General features: G+C 41.3%; 1 protein-coding gene across 1 annotated transcript in view; it reads left to right on the top strand.

Moving 5' to 3' along the window:
* Positions 1 to 16,876, top strand: part of OGFOD1 (2-oxoglutarate and iron dependent oxygenase domain containing 1) — a 683,818-nt gene extending 666,942 nt beyond the window's left edge. Inside the window, 2 exon segments of the mRNA XM_030203703.1 lie at positions 15,116 to 15,241; positions 15,243 to 16,876. Of these exon segments, the coding sequence (XP_030059563.1) occupies positions 15,116 to 15,241; positions 15,243 to 15,278 (162 nt within the window). The 3' untranslated portion in view covers positions 15,279 to 16,876.
* The last annotated feature ends 1,653 nt before the right edge of the window (positions 16,877 to 18,529 follow it).

Raw genomic sequence — 18,529 nt, 5'->3', positions numbered from 1 at the left:
AACCTTACATGACCACCTAAACCTTATCCTGTTCTATAGACCACCAGGCAACTGGCAAAACTGCTAAACACATTTTATGGATTTCATTTAGAACGCATGTGTTTCTACCCCAAACCTTCTTATAGCAGGAGACATCAACCTCCACCTTGAGGATACTAACCTAACAAATGTAGGTGAATGCAAGGACTTCCTCCAACTATGGGACCTCCATTGGCCAAAAATGCAACCCACTCATACTAAAGGTCACACACTAGACATCATTACATGCAAATTCTCATCAGAACTAAATCTCACACTAACAGATACAAAATGGACAGTTATACCTTGGTCCGATCACTACAAAGCAAACCTCTTCCTTCACTGGCGAACAAAAGATTCTCAACTCAAACAGGAACAACTAACCTACACCAAGAGAGGCAAAATAGACCCGCTAATATTTTGACAAAAATTCTACATCGATGAATGGTCAGCCCCAATAGACTCACCCCAATTTCTTCATGAATGGGACAACAGATGCAGAATCATATTAGACAACATAGCACCACTTCAAACCAGAACCTCACACAGAAAGAACTCAATACCATGGTTTAACGAAGAATTGAAAAAATTAAAAACACAGGTCAGAAGATTAGAACGAGCATGGAATAAGAAAAGAGACGATTCCACATTTAACGACTAGAAACAACTACAAAGAAAATACAAATACACCATTAGACAAACTAAAAGATCATACTATAAAACCAAAATCTGACCAGACTTCAAGGATACACACAAACTCTTCCAACTCGTAAATAAACTACTAAATACCACACCAGTTACTTCTAATAACATAGACACCCCATCAGCAAACAATCTTGTGATCTACTTCAAAGAAAAAATTATAAAGTTACGACTCATGATACCTAGCAACACAACTGACTATGCAAACCTCTTTGAATGCTATTGGGGAACAGCTCATGGACCAACTTTGACACACTCTCGGCCGACAATATTTCCCAATCGCTTAGAAGATACGCCAAGTCGCAATGCAAACTAGACATTTGCTCTAGCAGCCTTATAAGATCTGCCCCTCAACAATTCAAAACAGACCTCACTACCCACATGAACTACATGCTACAAAATGGCCTTTTCACAAAAGATAAAGGAAATATCCTACTCACTCCTCTACCTAAAGACGCAAAAAAAAGTGCAGATGACTTAACCAACTATCATCCAGTAGCATCTATCCCGCTAATAACTAAACTTATGGAGGGTGTAGTGACGAAACAGCTCACAAACTACCTAAATAAATACTCAATTCTTCACGAGTCTCAATCAGGATTCCAGCCGAACCACAGCACTGAAACAGTACTAGTGACTTTAATGAATAAATTTAAACTGGCAACAACATACTCCTTTTACAATTCGACATGTCCAGCGCCTTCGATATGGTCAACCATGGAATATTACTACATATCCTAGATTACTTTGGAGTAGGAGGCAACGTTCTTAATTGGTTTAGAGGATTCTTGACCTCAAGATCATACCAAGTGACATGTAAAGGAACTATATCCACCCCATGGACACCCGAATGCGGAGTTCCCCATGGATCCCCTCTCACCAACCCTCTTCAACTTAATGATGATACCCTTAGTCAAACTACTAGCCAATCAAAACCTCAACCCATACATATATGCAGATGATGTTATGATCTACATACTGTTCAAACACGATCTAAAGGAAATCTCCAACGAGATCAACCAAAGCTTCCAAATAATGCACTCCTGGGCGGATGCTTTTCAGTTAAAACTCAACGCAGAAAAAACACAATGTCTCATACTCACCTCACAACGTAGTACAAGTAACTTCACCACCATAACCATCCCAAATGTTTCCCTTCCCGTCTCTAATACACTGAAAATTCTCAGAGTCACCATCGATCGAAATCTCACGCTTGACAACCACATGAAGAATACAACTAAGAAGATGTTTCACTCCATGTGGAAACTTAAAAGAGTAAAACCTTTCTTCCCTAGATCCATCTTTCGCAACTTGGTACAATCAATGGACTATTGCAACGCATTCTTCGCTGGCTGCAAAGAACAGACTATCAAGAAACTTCAAACAGCCCAGAATACCGCAGCTAGACTCATATTTGGAAAAACAAAATATGAAAGTGCAAAACCCCTAAGAAAGAAATTGCACTGGCTCCTACCCAAAGAGCGAACCACGTTCAAGATATGCACTATAGTTCATAAAATCATTTACAGAGAAGCCCCAACCTACATGCAAGACCTCGTCGACCTACCTCCTAGAAATACTAAAAGATCTGCCCGCACATTTCTTAATCTACACTTCCCTACCTGTAAAGGATTAAAATACAAACTAGCACATGCGACCAGCTTTTCCTACATGAGCACACAGCTGTGGAATGCATTACCAACAAAATTGAAAACGCAAACAGTTATAGAAGGACATCATTCAGAGTCAGGGTGGAGTGGTGAAGTGTTATAGTTAAGCTATGGATTCCCGTGGTAGGCCTTGTTGAAGAGAGGGGTTTTCAAAGATTTGCGAAAGTTAGTTATTTCATTAATTAACTGTTTGCGTAATTCTTTTTATAACATCCTGATCTACAGTGGTGGAAATAAGTATTTGATCCCTTGCTGATTTTGTAAGTTTGCCCACTGACAAAGACATGAGCAGCCCATAATTGAAGGGTAGGTTATTGGTAACAGTGAGAGATAGCACATCACAAATTAAATCCGGAAAATCACATTGTGGAAAGTATATGAATTTATTTGCATTCTGCAGAGGGAAATAAGTATTTGATCCCCCACCAACCAGTAAGAGATCTGGCCCCTACAGACCAGGTAGATGCTCCAAATCAACTCGTTACCTGCATGACAGACAGCTGTCGGCAATGGTCACCTGTATGAAAGACACCTGTCCACAGACTCAGTGAATCAGTCAGACTCTAACCTCTACAAAATGGCCAAGAGCAAGGAGCTGTCTAAGGATGTCAGGGACAAGATCATACACCTGCACAAGGCTGGAATGGGCTACAAAACCATCAGTAAGACGCTGGGCGAGAAGGAGACAACTGTTGGTGCCATAGTAAGAAAATGGAAGAAGTACAAAATGACTGTCAATCGACAAAGATCTGGGGCTCCACGCAAAATCTCACCTCGTGGGGTATCCTTGATCATGAGGAAGGTTAGAAATCAGCCTACAACTACAAGGGGGGAACTTGTCAATGATCTCAAAGCAGCTGGGACCACTGGCACCACGAAAACCATTGGTAACACATTACGACATAACGGATTGCAATCCTGCAGTGCCCGCAAGGTCCCCCTGCTCCGGAAGGCACATGTGGCGGCCCGTCTGAAGTTTGCCAGTGAACACCTGGATGATGCCGAGAGTGATTGGGAGAAGGTGCTGTGGTCAGATGAGACAAAAATTGAGCTCTTTGGCATGAACTCAACTCGCCGTGTTTGGAGGAAGAGAAATGCTGCCTATGACCCAAAGAACACCGTCCCCACTGTCAAGCATGGAGGTGGAAATGTTATGTTTTGGGGGTGTTTCTCTGCTAAGGGCACAGGACTACTTCACCGCATCAATGGGAGAATGGATGGGGCCATGTACCGTACAATTCTGAGTGACAACCTCCTTCCCTCCGCCAGGGCCTTAAAAATGGGTCGTGGCTGGGTCTTCCAGCACGACAATGACCCAAAACATACAGCCAAGGCAACAAAGGAGTGGCTCAGGAAGAAGCACATTAGGGTCATGGAGTGGCCTAGCCAGTCACCAGACCTTAATCCCATTGAAAACTTATGGAGGGAGCTGAAGCTGCAAGTTGCCAAGCGACAGCCCAGAACTCTTAATGATTTAGAGATGATCTGCAAAGAGGAGTGGACCAAAATTCCTCCTGACATGTGTGCAAACCTCATCATCAACTACAGAAGACGTCTGACCGCTGTGCTTGCCAACAAGGGTTTTGCCACCAAGTATTAGGTCTTGTTTGCCAGAGGGATTAAATACTTATTTCCCTCTGCAGAATGCAAATAAATTCATATACTTTCCACAATGTGATTTTCCGGATTTAATTTGTGATGTGCTATCTCTCACTGTTACCAATAACCTACCCTTCAATTATGGGCTGCTCATGTCTTTGTCAGTGGGCAAACTTACAAAATCAGCAAGGGATCAAATACTTATTTCCACCACTGTATCTGTAACACCAACTGTATCTTTTACCCTGTAATGGCAATGCCATAACAGATCTTTATAAGCCACATTGAGCCTGCAAATAGGTGGGAAAATGTGGGATACAAGTGCAATAAATAAATAGTAATATGTAATTTATCTTTAAAATCAAGCGTGGTACTGGAAGATTGGAGGGTAGCCCATGTAACACCGATATTTTAAAAAGGTTCCAAATGGGATCCGGGAAATTATAGACCGGTGAGCCTGACGTCAGTGCCAGGCAAAATGGTAGAGACATAAAGAACAAAATTACAGAGCATATTCAAAAGCATGGATTAATGAGACAAAGCCAACATGGATTTAGTGAAGGGAAATCTTGCCTCACCAATCTATTACATTTCTTTGAAGGGGTGAACAAACATGTGGATAAAGGCGAGCTGGTTGATATTGTGTATCTGGATTTTCAAAAAGCCTTTGACAAAGTACCTCATGAAAGACTCCAGAAGAAATTGGAGAGTCATGGGATAGGAGGTAGTGTCCTATTGTGGATCAAAAACTGGTTAAAGGATAGAAAACAGAAAGTAGGTCTCAATGGAGAAGGGTAGATAGTGGGGTTCCTCAGGAGTGGGGGTCTGTGCTGGGACCGCTGCTTTTAACATATTTATAAATGATCTAGAGATGGGAGTAACTAGTGAGGTAATTAAATTTGCTGACGACACAAAGTTATTCAAAGTTGTTAAATCGCAAGAGGATTGTGAAAAATTACAAGAGGACCTTACGAGACTGGGAGACTGGGCGTCTAAATGGCAGATGACGTTTAATGTGAGCAAGTGCGAAGTGATGCATGTGGGAAAGAGGAACCCGAACCATAGCTACATAATGCAAGGTTCCACCTTAGGAGTCACCGACCAAGAAAGGGATCTCGGCATCGTTGTTGATGATACTTTAAAATCCTCTGCTCAATGTGCTGCGGTGGCTAAGAAAGCAAATAGAATGTTAGGTATTATTAGGAAGGTAATGGAAAACAAATGTGAGGATGTTATAATGCCCTTGTATCGGTCTATGGTGCGACCGCACCTCAAATATTGTGTTCAATTCTGGTTGCCGCATTTCAAAAAAGATATAGTGGAATTAGAAAAGGTACAGAGAAGGGCGACGAAAATGATAAAGGGGATGGGACGACTTCCCTATGAGGAAAGGCTGAAGCGTCTAGGGCTCTTCAGCTTGGAGAAGATAAGGCTGAGGGGAGCTATGATAGAGGTCTATAAAATAATGAGTGGTGTAGAACGGGTAGACGTGAATCGTTTGTTTACTCTTTCCAAAAATACTAGGACTAGGGGGCATGCAATGAAGCTACAAAGTAGTAAATTTAATACGAATCGGAGAAAATATTTTTTTCACTCAATGTGTAATTAAACTCTGGAATTCGTTGTCAGAGAATGTGGTAAAGGCAGTTAGCTTAGTGGGGTTTAAAAAGCATCTAGACAGCTTCCTAAAGGAAAAGTCCATAGACCATTATTAATTTGACTTGGGGAAAATCCACTTCTTATTTCTGGGATAAGATGCATAGAAAGTATTGAGCTTTTTTGAGATCTTGCCAGGTATTTGACTTGGGGGAAATCCACTGCTTATTTCTGGGATGAGCAGCATAGAATGTATTGAGCTTTTTTGGGATCTTGCCAGGTGTTTGTTGGAAACAGGATGCTGGGCTTGATGGACCTTTGGTCTATCCCAGTGTGGCAATACTTATGTACCTTAACAAATACACTGTTGAACAGGATTTCCCATGCTTATCCTGATTTTCCTACAGCCATTCAAATATTCAGGATATCTACAATGTATGAAATAAATTTACATATACTGGGTTTCTGATGTATGTAAATCCCTCTCATGCATATTATTTTCAGGTCTAAATCCATCTTCTCCCCTTGGGATCTAGGCCCATCATAACTCATTAAGGGGGAAGTTCTACAACTGGGTGCCTCCATTTAGGCTCATCAAGAATGCATAGTGGGAGCCTAGTATATAATAGCAATTGGCCACCCAGATTCTATTGTAGAATATTAGCGTAATAAGCTATCGGTGCACCTTATATTTATGTACCTGCAGTTAAACCAGCCATAAACCTGGCATAACTGGCAATATAAATGCAGCAAGGATGCATGTAACCTACAGTATTCTATAAATTATGCACATCAGTGGGAGTCCTGCCTATGCTCTCACCATGTATCTTTCCCCCACCCCTACCCTTGCATTTAGGCACTATGTAAGGTATGCACACAATTGTGGAATAGCACTTACACACTGATGGCACATTGACTCCTGGCAGTAGTACCATGAGACTACCACTTGGGTGCCGGCAAGGGGCAGCGGGGACTGGGGTCACTCCTCCCCTAACCTCACTAGATACCAGAGATTACTAAGGAAGGCCCTGGGAGTACTACAGGAGGGTACTTCTGGTGATGGGGGGGGGGGGTCTTTGTAGCATCGGAAGGAGGGCTTCAGGACAGAGAGAGGGATGTAATGGGGGGTTCGGGGGGAGGATGTGATTGGGGGGGGGGTATAAGGAAGAGGGCGCAACTCCTTATTTCAATCCCCAGCCACTTTAAGAAACAAACCAGGAGCACTGGGCTGTGACTTTGTGGCCCTATACTTCCAGGATGGAAAAATACTGCCAGCTTTTCCAGGAAAAACACAGTTTGCAGTGTTCACCTTTGTTATTTAATTTGCATTGTAATGAGCTGTTTTGCATGCTTTGCAACTCATTACTATTATTCTGCAATACCCAATGTTAATGTGGATACTCGAAAAAGACAGGGAACCAATGTTCTTTTATAACAGAGGGGAGACGCTGTCATATTTCTTAGAACCATAAATACATTTTACCACATTGTTTTGGATTATCTGTAATCTCCTTAATTAGTAGTAGGTAGTCTGTGAAAAATTAGTTGCAGTAATCGATAACATGAAACGACTAAAGAGTGAATAGTAATCAGATGGATTGGGAGTTGAAAAATGAATGAGCAGTGTGGTTTTGCCTAAGAACAAAGAAAGATTTTTGCGTCAATGAGGAGACATTAGAAAAACTGAGGTGATAATCCAAAGTGGCTCCAGGAATTTTTACTAAGTCAGATAGGGGGTTCATTGTTTCATGTAGTTCTAGAAGTTTCAGCAAGATAGGTATACCATACCATGGGAAAAGGACAGCAGTTATTTTCAAGATATTTAATTTCAGCTTATTCATTGTGATCCAGTTGGCATTTCTGTGTAATTTGGAGGAAATATCAGAAATAACAGATGAAGTAAAGGGTGAAAACTAACTGAATATCATCTGTGTAAACGTAGAATGTAATACCAAGTGATTGAATAAGATTGCTTTTAAGTAAAGATGAGAAATAAGATTTTTTTACAAATGCAACAGAATGGTTATAATGAGAAGTGGCAGGAGGAAGTGACATCACCTAGCTGATGGCAGCCTAGTCTGTGAGTTCCCAAAAGTTCCGTATTAATTAGCAATTATTAGGAGAGTTGAATATGTTATAATCTCTGGATCAAAGCTGCTACTTGATAAATACACAGATGAATAGCACACAGATGAGTGTTATGCATCATAAGGTTTACTGACTGTCTGGAATGTAGGAGATTTGTTTTCAAAATCCCCTACATAAAGATTAGCTAGGGAAGGCGCCATAGTAGCACCCATTGCAGTACCTTTTACCTGTTGATAGTATTTGCCGTTAAAAGAAAAATAGTTCCTTGTAAGTGCAATAGTTGTCAATTCTACCACAAATTCAGTAGGAATTCTAAGATAAGAATCCCTATCAGTGACTAGTCCTCCTAAGCAATTGAGGGATGTTAGAATACAGACTTTCCACATCTAAAGTAACTAAAAGCATATCTTTGCTACATGTCATGGTATTCAAAAAAGGGTATTCTATACCATGAGTAAGGTAGAGAGCGAAGCTGTTAATTCATTGTGTAATGATCAAAGTATTATTATTAAACCAGCAGTTGTAGTTATGAATAGAGATTCTTATATTGCAGAAGTCACTAGACTTCTTAGAAGATAGAAATTTTTATAAAGTGCTCATTGAAGACCTGACAATATCATTGAAAAAAGAAATTGTTTCTTTAATTTTGCTTGGCAAAATTACCCAAAAGGAAGCAGACTTTTTGATAGTTGAAAAACCAGTTTTCCCCACATTATACATTCTCCCGAAGATACATAAATCTTACCTCCCCTCTAGGTAGGCCTATTATGTCTGCTTGTGGATCTCTTTTGGAACCTTTGTCCATTTTTACAGATAATTTTTACGTCCTTTTGTAAAAAAAAATTCCATCTTATGTCCAGGATTCAGCAGATGTAATTAATATTTACATCCTTCTATTCCAGCTTAGCTATATCATTCAAATCTATAGTCTCAAATGTCTGAATCAAATGATGCGAATTACCAGGCGGAAGCCACTTGCTATCTCTTCTGACAATAGATGAATCCATCATATTATTAGTGCTTTTAGAGAAGACGTCCATAATCTTCAATTTCCTAACAAATTTGAAAAACTCAACCCTAGTTTTAAAAGCATTATATCTAGGACATGGGACAAAGAAAAGGCCCTTATTTAGAACTCCATTTTTCACATCTGTCAAAATTCTATCAAATATGTTATACACTGTATTTAATACACCCCTTGATTTTCCTGTCTTGACCTGTATTGGTGAAACCTGCCTCTCCCTCTGCCACGTCTCCAACCTCACCTTCAGTACTGTGTTTAATTCTGGTCGCCGTATCTGAAAAAAGATATAGCGGAATTAGAAAAGGTTCAAAAAAGAGTGACCAAAAGGGGATGGAACTCCTCTCATATGAGCAAGAGGTTAGGGCTTTTCAGCTTGGAAAAGAAACGGCTGAGGGGGGATATGATTGATGTCTATAAAATCCAAAGTGGGGTAGAACAGGTAAAAGTGAATCAATTTTTCACTCTTACAAAAAGTACAAAGAAATTAAATGGAAATTACAATGAAATTAAATGGAAATAATTTTAAAACAAATAGGAGGAAATATGTTTTCTCTAAAATAATAGTTAAGCTTTGGAACTCGCTGCTGGAGGATGTGGTAACAGAAGTTAGAGTATCTAGGTTTAAAAAAAGGTTTGGACAAGTTCCTGGAGGAGAACTCCATAGTCTGTTATTGAGACGGACATAGGGGAAGCCACTGCTTGCCCCGGATTGGTAGCATGGAATGTTGCTACTAATTGGGTTTCTGCCAGGTACTTATGACCTGGATTGGCCACTTTTGGAAACAGGATACTGGGCTATATGGACCACTGGCATGACCCAGTATGGCTATTCTTATGTTCTTATGACTGAACAATTTATTCTGGTATCTATGGTGGAACCCTAAATAGGTAAACAACTTCTCCCTCTCAGTTGTCAAGCATGATAAGACACATATACTTTAATAGTAAGTTAACCTCTAAGTATGGGACTGACAAGGCTTGTGAGGTAGAGCTGTGCAGGAATTCCCACATATACTAAATGTCTAAAATAATCATGAGTTGTTTTAACCTTTCAAATAACACAAAAATTGAAACTGATGAGCAGCAGACTGAAAACAAATTATAGACATTTTTTCTTCACATAGTTCATAATTAAATTGTGGAATCTGTTGCTAGAGGATTTGGTCAAAATGAGCAGCGGTTCAAGAGATGTTTGAGCAAGTGCCTGAAGAAAAAGTCGATAAAATGTTTTTGCTTGGGAGAGCAATTGGTTATCTTTGAAAATGAGCTATGAAAAATAGAACAACTTTTTGGGATCTGTCGGGTACTTATGACCCGAACTGTCCACTGATGGTCCTGGTTTTCGCTTAGTATGGATTTTCTTGTTCTTTTGTCCTTCTTTGCCACGCAGGGCCCAACTGCTGATGTGAACTGTATAGCTGTGTGGTGTCCTAATTGGTTCAAATTAGAAGTTATAGAAATGGGATGCAGAAGAGGAGGGTGCAGCCCAACCTGCAACCGCTTTCTCTTCCTCCTTTTGCTGCATGGTTAGCTTAGGAATGTCAGAAAGAGGATTGTTTGAAGGTAATTGGCATACAGAGGCAGGGTTGGGATATTAGTGGTATAGTGAGGGCTGTGGTAAATAGGATAGGGTTGTGATAGATGGGGGCTAGTTGTGAGTAGAAGGGATTCATAGTTATGGAGCGGTCTGGCATGTGTGTGTGGCTGTCTGGTATGGGGACAGGAAAAGGAGCATGGTTGGAGAGAGGAGAAGGATAGCAAAGGGAAAGGGACTTGATATACCGCCTTTCTGTGGTTGCAATCAAAGCAGTTTACATATTATATACAGGTACTTATTTTGTACCTGTTTATAGTGGGGAAGAAAGAGGTTAGGGACTAGGCAGGAGAACGGAGCAGGGCTGGACAACTCCCTCTCCACTCTCTAGATTTCCCCCCTAGATTCCAGAACCACTTTCTCTCCTCTTTTTTCCCTATGACCCAGAACCTTTCCCCATCCCCTGTATCCTTCCTTCATCCTCTATCACAATCTTCCTTCCTTGTGTTCCAAACATAATCTTTGATCCTCCCTCTTTTTTTCCCCCCAAGTGTTCCCATCCTCAGTCTTCTCATTCCTGATCCACCCCTCACCCTGTCCTCCACAGTGATACCTGAAATTCCTCACTCAAACTCCCAAATACACAAAATCAAATTTTTGGGTACAAAGCAACTTTGGAAAACTGTTTTGTATTTAGCATGCAAAATAAATTCATATTATTTAATATTCAAATTAATTCAGATACATGCAAACATGCCAACAACTTGCTGCAGAATTTTCTTTTACCTCAAAATCTACCTCTTTTCAGTTATAGGAAATTTGGACTTGTGAGTATAAGGAATGTAATTCAAAGCTGTATGATCTTGACAATCAGCAGAGTTCTTGAGGAGGAAAAAAATCGTTTTTGCCTATTTCAGAAACATACTTAAATTATTTGTCTTCGAGAGTGCATAGTTCTCAATTCCTAGTAATATAGAAGGTTTGGGGATGGACTCTTCTATTAGAGTTCTTTTCTCTGTCCTCCCCCCCCCCCCCACCCTTCTTTCCCTACCCCTTCTGCTGATCCCATTGTTGATAGTGAGGAGGAGGAGTAAGAACCACATCTTTCTTCCTTTGTTGAAGGTTGAGTTAGTTTTACTTGATGGGATTCATGTTTCTGTTTGCCTAACCAAGAATGAAAGCTTAGGGTGGTGATGAGGTGGGGGGTGGGGGGACGGACGGAGGAGGTATATGAGTAAAGGAGTAAACCACTGTTGTATTCTTTCTTACACTAGCTGTTAGCAGACTGTATATACGGTACTTTTTTCTATTATTTTTTGTATCTTATGCTTGTTTGCCATGTGTTAACTCACAATAAAACAAGATGAAATAAACCAGCATGATCTGCATATATTTCTACCCATAAATATATGCAGAAAAAAGCTGAAATCGATGGGCTGCGTTGATGGACTTCTCTGTACAGAATTTTTTCTTGCCTTTTTAAAGACCTGTGTCAGGCACACGACACAACCAGGGGTGTCTTGTCTAGTACCCAAGCTTAGTAAGGGTCAGTAATTGATGTTATGTGACTATACCAGGACCATTTCATGAAGCCATGGACACTCTTTTTCTTCTCAGATATATGTCAAAAAAATAAATGCAATGAAATCAAATTACTGTTTCATAAGCTCTTGATTGAATTTTGACCTGTGACTTCTGAACGATTTTTTTTTATTTTATCATTTTACTTAATTACATTCACATTCATCACATAAATGCAAGGAAACACAGAAATCAATATAAAAAGGAAAACATTTTCTCTCAACAATATATATTTACATAATTGTCCACAATTGGAAGATCCAAGATCAGGAAAACAATCTTAAAGAAAATAAGAAAAACTCAAAATGGTTAATCTTACACTTCACATTTTCTGAAGAAGAAAGGTTAATCGGTTATTGCAGCCGGTACAGTGGTAACTGAAGGAAGTTGCTGCAGAGGATTCTTCATCTGTTTCCACAACTCTTTTATAATTTCTTAGGTTCAAACAAATAAGTAATAAGGAAATAAAACACTTACAAGGGAATCGCACTAGGAAGGTCCCACCTAGGGCAGTGATTCCTGGCTTAAAAGCCAAGACTTCACACCTCCCAGTCTGCGATTCCCTTGATGTGTCAGGAAATATATACATCTTTGAACCCAAAAAACTATCAACCATGAATCGGAAATACAATTTCAAAACATTGTTCCTATCTAAATCAAAGACGAAAGTCACTAATAATATAACCCTAGCTATAACTTCTGAATTTTCCAAAATGTCGGTTAAACTTACATCTCTTTTCTCTGATAAAAAGGAAATATAATTTGTCACCAAGAGGTGGCTAGCAGAAGGTATGAGCAAAGTATCAGAGAAATATTTCTTCAAGAATTCAGTAGCTTATATATAGGATATTATAGGTAAATTTATCATTCTCAAGTTATTTTCCCTTAATTGGTTCTCCAGAAATTCCAATTTTTACAAGAAAGATAACTATTCTTCATTACCAAATTATCTGATTTTCATAGAGAAACCATTTCTGTAATCAAAGTCTCTCTTTCTATATCTTGGACTTCCACTTTGTTAGATAAGTATTAATATAAATTCTTTAACTCACATAGTGAAAATTTTTAAACATCTGAAGAAGAGTTATTCACATTCTGCTGCAGTTCCTATAGTACGTCCATTACAACATTATTGGCTTCACCAAGTCCAATTTCTCCACAGAAACTGCTCACTCTCCAATCCCCCAGTTGGTTTATTATCCGAGTCGATGCTGCGCCAGGACCTCCCCGGGTCACATGAAAATCCTAACCCACTTCGGGCGTTTCCATTATTGACCTCCATAGCGAAGCATTACTATTTCCGGGTCTTGGAAGGGTCGTGCCAACAGGGGGACTCAAAGTCACTTCCTCCACTGAGATTCAGCAATAAAGCCTTGCTGTTCCCTGAAGTAAGAACCGATATCCCCGACGTTATGACCCCGAATCTCTCCAAAATAGACAGAGAAGTGGTGGGAACCTCAGCCGTGTTCGAGGAGGACAGCACCATGGCTTTGCCTTTTCTCTTCCCCATTCTCTGGGGAGCGCACCCTCTTCTTCAGGCATTCTGGTGTAAAATGGGAACTCAACTAGCGTACGTCCTCCCTCAACGCCATCTTGGATCCTCCAGGTTGGGACACTCTTTGTCTGGTTTCTCCTCAGAGGCCTGTCTGATATGGGTAACCCTGCAGCATAGCCCTCTGAGTCATTGAAACACGGAAGCCCCTCCACCACTTACAAGGTGGTGTCCCTTCGGAGGGGACCTCTGAACGATTGTTGAACTATTGGCTCCCTAAATATATTATCTGTTTCTATTCTCTGCTTCTTCTGTGCTATCCAATTTATGATCTTTTCCTTCTAGGTTAGATTGTACACTGCCCTGTATGCTCTCATAAAGGGTAGTATATTAAGTTAAATAAATCATAACCATTTTTGACTTTGTAAACATTTCATAGGGGATACTTCCACAGATCCTATATAATAATTCTCACCTCCAACGTTCTAATGTGCCTGGGACTGTGGCTCCCTCGGAGGTGGTCTGCTAGGCAGTTTAGACTGCACTGATGTCAGTGATGTCACTGACAGCTGATTCCAAGGCAAGGGGAGGAGTAGGGAAACACACTCTGCATGTTTCCCTACTCCTCCCCCTGCCTGGGAAACAGCTGTCAGTGCCCCCCCCTCTCGGCGCAACACCCAAGCCCCTACCCTGCCAAACCGCGAGCCAGGCAGGGGGAGGAGCGTGTTTCCCTACTCCTCCCCCTGCCTACCAATCAGCTCTCAGTGCCCCCCCCCTCGGCGCAGCACCCAAGCCCCTACTCTCCCCCCTCCCCGGCGCATCACCAAAGCCCCTACCCCCCTCCCTCTCTCGGGCACATCAACTCCCTCGCCACCCGCAGCCGCCAATACTAACGCTGTCCGACCGCTGCTGCTTCTCCTGTGGAGCAGCAGCGGCAGGTACAAAAAGAAAAAAGCCAAAAAAAGATTTTTAACCTGAAACGCGGCTCCGTTTACAGCCATCTGGCATTGGCTGTCGTCACTGCAGCCGCTCCTCCTCTCCCCTCTATGTCACTCACTGCCCCTGCAGGAAGACCCCGGAGGAGTGCAGCGACGTCAGAGGGGAGAGGAGGAGCGGCTGCAGAGATGACAGCCAATGCCAGATGGCTGTCTACGGAGCCGTGTTTCAGGTTTAAAATCTTTTTTGGGCTTTTTTCTTTTTGTACCGGCCGCTGCTGCTCAACAGGAGACACAGCAGCAGCCAGACAGCGTTAGTATTGGCGGCTGCGGGTGGCAAGGGGGTTGATGTGCCCGAGGGGGGGGGGTAGGGGCTTGGGTGATGCGCTGGGGGGGGGGTAGGGGTTTGGGTGATGCGCCGAGGGGGGAGGGGAGGGTCGCCTGACATGGGTGGCTGCAGGGGGGGGGCAGGGAAGAGGGAGGTGGGGAGGGGGTCCTGAGATCAGATGGGTGGCTGAAGGGGAGGGCAGGGGAGACAGGAGGGTCGCTGGACATGGGTGGCTGCAGGGGGGGCAGGGGGAGAGGAGAGTCGCTGGACATGGGTGGCTGCAGGGGGAGCAGGGGAGAGAGGAGGGCCGCGGCACATGCGTGGCTGCAGGGGCAGAGGAGGGTTGGTGGTGAGGGGGTCCTGAGACCAGATGGGTGGCTGCAGGGGGTAGGAGAGACAGGAAGGACACTGCAAGGGGGGATTACCTTGCTAGCGCCCGTTTCATTGCCTACCGAAGAGGGCCTTTTATACTAGTATTTTATAATTTTCTTACTCCCTGCCAAAAATTCTGTTAATCTTACTAAACATTATGTTCTGTTTTTTTTCAGCTTCTCACCATGATTCCAGAAAATAATGCCTTGGCACTGATCTACAGAGACAAAGAGACTCTGAAATTTGTAAAATACATTAACCATCGTAGCTTAGATGAAAAAAAAAAAAAATTCTGCAGAACTTGTTTTCTGGGACTTTTCTTTTGTGTATTATGAATGATAGGACATGGGATTTTTTTCATAGCAGGCAGCATGATTTTTCCATTTGTATTATCTTTCAAGTTCCTGTCTTGCACAATCTTTTATGTAGTGCAGCACTCAATTGAAACTTTTGAAATAAACCTTTTTTTTTTTTTTTTAAATATAGTAACATTACCTAGATTTGTTGGATTACCAGCAGTAACTTAGTTTGAATTTTTAATTTTTTCCTGTCAAAAATAAAAGGCTTGCCAAACTTTGCTGAATGTATCTACCTGGTGTCAGGCTGCAGTATGGACAGATTATCACAAATCTCACTGCTCAGTCTTCCTAGCCTTCTCTCAGCATGACATGTGATAGCTAGGGTCCCCAAGAGGTACACTGCAACTGACCATGTTTTGAAAATGATTCAACTCCTATCATACAGTATCTGGAATGTCCCTTGGGCCCTATGGTGATCTATCAAAATGACACGTCATTCAGAAACATGTTGTATGTGTTTGGTATATGACAGCTTCTTACATAATACTTTTGCACTTGTGACATATTGTGCCTTTTACAGCATAGTTCATTTTTATCTATTTTCCCCAATGTCAACCTATCACCTGCCTGTCTCCCATTGCAATTGTTGGTGTTTTCTCTTCCCTGGGATTAGGAGTAATATATTCCTCCTGGCCCATTATACATTACAATAAAGAATTCCTGCAGTTTTATTGTACATATCTTGTCCTTTATGATATCCCTCCTATCACATCTTTAAATTTGTCCATGTGCTTATGCCTTCCACCATGACCCTAGCTGACTCAGAGTCTATGTTTCATTAATAGGATCTACTCTCTACACACCAAACCTATTTGCATTAATTACCCTCTCTTCCATCACCAATACAAATGAGCCCATATAGTTGTGATCAGGCCAGCCAGCAGATGTAGACATATAGATCTTCATGTCTTCCTCATTTTAGTTGGACCTCTGCAACATAACAAGGGCACAAATAAGAAACAATGTTTGCATGCATATAGGCAGCTGTACTCATAACAAGCAATGGCCCCCAGATTCACTAACTTGTCTAAAATGACCTCTCCACATCAGGGTCTGCATCATGTCCAATAAGCCAATTGGTATATGTGTATCACGTATTTGGGATCAGACAAACAGAAATGCAACAATACATTAAGATCTGTTGTTTTTGTAACAAGGTACACCTGTCACATTACCTTGTCAGGAGTCAGCTATGAATCTAGACTTTAGCAGGGTCTTATACTAGGTTGGGTGGCTGATCATTTTGGGGGTATATTATAATGCACAAGCCTCACATAGGATGGTAGTTTGAAGACATCTTACCTACATTGATTTTTGCACCAAATTCAGAAGGGGGACTCTGTATCCATGGTGTGCCTTCCTGTATCCTGGCTGCTGTGGGAAAGAAAAGGCATTACTGTGAGGTGAGGCACACATCGGTCAACTAAGAGGGTGCCTGTAGGAGCTAACACTTAACCCATATCAGGGGATCACTGTACTCACACATACAAAGGCATGATGTCATTGTTCAAGGTCCTGTGTCACCACATGATCTGTAGTGCCTACAGAGGACAACAAATAGCTGCAGCTATTGGATTCTGTCCAGGAAAACTAAAGTTCATGTTGTAGAGGTGATTACAGTACTTCAGGGCTGTCCTGTGAAGAAAAGGCTAGACAAATTTTACATTTAATATAAAATGTTTTATTCCCCTCTTAGTTTACAATTTACTGTATAGCATCAATGGGCCATACAGGAAGCATATCTGGACCAACAAGCAATGTACAGGCAAAGAAATCAGAATGCTTAAACAAGCAATGTACAGGCAAAGAAGTCAGAATGCTTGCTACCTCTTTGTTCTACCCTGCTTATATACTGTTTTATGACTAATCTTCTCCTGACATCACGTGCATGCTGTACCATACCATAAATTTTGGATATTGAGCAGAACATGCTGCGTCTGTTCCCATTCCCTTTTCTTTTCTCACAGACAGTCAGGCGCCTTGCCCGTTTTGCTTCATACTTCAGCACATTCTCTCTCAAGACATGGGGGGAGGTTGCATTAATCACTGTCAGCACTTCCTGCTGCTGTAAACTTTTCAACTCTTTCCACTTTATATTTCTTACAATCCTCCCTTGAGACCTGGCTGTCAGGTCTCACACTCTCTTATGTGCGTGCAAGTATTCTTTTTGGGTCTGGTACTGGCTTCCTTTTGTCTGCGAGATTAGAACATAGGACATTCATATACACACCTCTTCTAATCCACCCCCTCATTATTTGTGGTATGCTATGCCTGCAAGCTCTGTCTTTCCATCATCTTTATCATACGTCTTTCAATATTTTCTTCTGACATATTAAAGTTCTGTTCATTCTTGATTTCAGTTACCATTGTCATTAAAAGCCCTGGCACATCTTTTGAAAACATGCTAATACACATGTTACACAGCATTAAACAGATTCAATTGTACTAGGGTACAACATTTATATTTCTTTTGAATACAGACAGTGAGCTTCATCAAAGGGAAGTACACTGTCATTTTTACTTTTCATATAAGAACAATTATAAGGATAATGCCTAATTGCATTAACTGATGTGGCATTAAAAATTATACAAATTAAAAGCATATGCCAAGGTGCTAACATTCATTGAATCAGTTGTTACATACCATTGAGTTAAAGTCTTATTACAGCTTGTTTTATTGCCACACTTTTCTTTGGTGGCTGTGACATTTACAATCACTGTACTTTTTCCTATAGACCAATTACCTGTTACAACATTGTGCGTGTAATTGCACTTTATCGGGGGAATGTTTCCAATCGCAAATAGTCTCATTTGTCCAATGAAGGTTTCCATCATCCCTTACACAGGTATTATTGGGATAACAGACATGGTGCACCCAACTTTATCATTGTAGTCCCATACATCATAGCTGGCAAGGACAAGGATGATGTCAGTCAGTGGGCACATATGATACAATCAGTCAAATTCAACGTCCGCTGTAACAAGTCTATTCTCATATGTGTTCATTGTCCACTCCGCTGAGAAAATTAACAAACAACAACATCCCAGTACCATCATGTTTAGGGACATGGTGTTTGTTTATTCTTTGTCCACTTCAATATTATTAGTTCGTCGAATATCTGATAAATGTATCCAAGAAGTATGACCTTCCAGACGGGCAGCGGTCTGAGTAAGGGCCGTGATAGCAAAAGGCCCTACATACACAGGATCCTTCCACGTTTTATGTGTAAA

Source organism: Microcaecilia unicolor, chromosome 5 (genome assembly GCF_901765095.1).
Source record: "Microcaecilia unicolor chromosome 5, aMicUni1.1, whole genome shotgun sequence".
In the NCBI taxonomy this organism is placed as follows: domain Eukaryota; kingdom Metazoa; phylum Chordata; class Amphibia; order Gymnophiona; family Siphonopidae; genus Microcaecilia; species Microcaecilia unicolor.
The sequence above is the reverse complement of the archived record's forward strand: the minus strand, read 5'-3'. Positions and strand labels throughout refer to the sequence as shown.